The sequence below is a fragment of the Cyprinodon variegatus genome, unplaced genomic scaffold, assembly GCF_000732505.1.
Source record: "Cyprinodon variegatus isolate N-32 unplaced genomic scaffold, C_variegatus-1.0 Scaffold1487, whole genome shotgun sequence".
In the NCBI taxonomy this organism is placed as follows: Eukaryota; Metazoa; Chordata; class Actinopteri; order Cyprinodontiformes; family Cyprinodontidae; genus Cyprinodon; species Cyprinodon variegatus.
This window is the reverse complement of record NW_015151940.1, coordinates 19,505-21,442: the sequence shown is the minus strand read 5'-3', so window position 1 is coordinate 21,442 and position 1,938 is coordinate 19,505. Positions and strand designations below refer to the sequence as shown.

The following is a 1,938-nucleotide window of genomic DNA, read 5'->3' as shown; positions in this document are numbered from 1 at the left end:
GAGCAGGGAACATGGAGATAGCGAGCAGGGAACATGGAGATAGCGAGCAGGGAACATGGAGATGATTTGATTTTCTTCCCTTTAAGTATTTGTGTTGCCTTTATGCCACTTTCTTTTCATTGGCGCTTTAAATCGTTGTGTTGCAGAAATGTGCTACATAGATAGACTTGCCTAAACTTAGTTCAGGGTAAATCTGGCCAGACCTCCACAGACATGCAGAACCAGAGTCAGCTGAGATGTTGTTGATAAAACATTGACTTAGAGATTATTGGTCAAAGAGGATCAACATTCTTTCCTTATCGGACCTAATCTGAACCTCTGCCAGGTACAAACCCAGCAGAACCTTTGGAGAAGGCTACCAGAGTCCGTGGTACCATGGAGGTTCAGAGACACTGGGTTCTACTGAGGAGGTTCCTAGATGTTTAGAGCAGACTGACATGTTCCTGTGTGCTTCCTGTCCTCAGATGGTGGAGCCCGTTGATCTGTACTGGAAGTGCGGCCTGGCCAACCCCCACACCAGTCACTGCCTGGGCAGCGGTCAGATCATGATCAGCTGCATGGGAGAGCCAGCAGGGGGCGGTAAAGGTAAGAACTGGATCAGGAGGCGGGTCAGAACCAGAGAGACCCAGACCGTTTCTGCTGGGCTGAGAACATGACTGCTGCTGCTGCTGCAGGTGGGTTCATTCTGCTGGACGGTGAGACGTTTGAGGTGATCGGTAACTGGGAGCATCCAGGCGAGGCGGCCCCGTTCGGCTATGACTTCTGGTACCAGCCACGCCACAATGTGATGATCAGCACCGAGTGGGGAGCGCCTAAAGCTCTGGTCAACGGCTTCAACCCCGCTCATGTAAAGGAAGGTCAGTGCTCGCCACTTCCTGGTGTCCACCTAGTGCTCCCAGTAGGATCCAGACTGGGAAACCAGACCAGAAGAGTCCTTCTTAGAACTTTTGTTGTTTTTGTCTCCCACTTTGAGTCCAGTTTGGGCAGAACCAGGCTCCTAAACTTCCCATGAGACCACAGTAAGAACCTGACCACTGACTAGAGCTGTAGTGACCTCTGATTGTGTGTTCCAGGTCACTACGGCTCGGCCCTCCACGTCTGGGACTGGACCACCCACAGGAAGCTGCAGACTCTGGAACTGGGAGAGGACGGTGGCATTCCTCTGGAGGTCCGATTCCTCCATGACCCAAACGCCACTGAGGGCTACGTGGGATGCGCCCTCCGGGGATGCGTCTTCAGGTTCTTCAGGACCCCGGTCAGAACCAAATAAGGGTTGACTGTAGTTTGGGTTGAGTTGTCTCCATGGGAGTCCTTGCTCCTCTGGTCATGTCCAAATGTCTCAGCAGAACTAACTGATTCTGTTGTGTCTGTTTATTTGCTGATGATTCTCTTGTTTCCTCAGAAAGGAGACTGGGCGGCAGAGAAGGTGATCAGCGTTCCCAGCAAGAAGGTGGAGGGATGGATGATGCCTGAGATGCCAAGTGGGTCTGAAGGTCCACCTGAGGTTGTTTCCTGTTTGTCTGCAAAGCTTCACCTCACCTGTCTGTCTGCAGGCCTCATCACCGACATCCTGCTCTCTCTGGACGACCGCTTCCTCTACTTCAGTAACTGGCTGCACGGTGACATAAGACAGTATGACATCACAGACCGCAGGAACCCTCGATTGGTTGGCCAGGTCGGATGACATCACAGCTGTCTGCTGCTGATGGCGAAGAGGTGAGACCTCTGAAAGAGGACGCTTACCTGTCTGTCTGTTCCAGGTGTTCCTGGGAGGAAGCATCATCAGAGACGGACCGGTCAAAGTTCTGGAGGACCCAGAAAAACAGGAGCAGCCCCCCCCACGCTTCATCAAGGTATACAGACGTTCTACCAGCGATGGTTTGAGCCCCCAGTCTCACTCTCAGCTGACTCTGTCTCCCGTATGTCTCTGTCCCTCCC

General features: G+C 52.8%; 1 protein-coding gene across 1 annotated transcript in view; it reads left to right on the top strand.

The window, feature by feature from the left end:
* Window positions 1-1,938, top strand: part of selenbp1 (selenium binding protein 1) — a 10,950-nt gene that overhangs the window by 8,348 nt on the left and 664 nt on the right. The window contains exons 5-10 of the mRNA XM_015403378.1: window positions 465-585; window positions 675-857; window positions 1,074-1,255; window positions 1,403-1,481; window positions 1,554-1,675; window positions 1,761-1,853. Of these exons, the coding sequence (XP_015258864.1) occupies window positions 465-585; window positions 675-857; window positions 1,074-1,255; window positions 1,403-1,481; window positions 1,554-1,675; window positions 1,761-1,853 (780 nt within the window). The remainder of the gene's footprint in view (window positions 1-464; window positions 586-674; window positions 858-1,073; window positions 1,256-1,402; window positions 1,482-1,553; window positions 1,676-1,760; window positions 1,854-1,938) is intronic.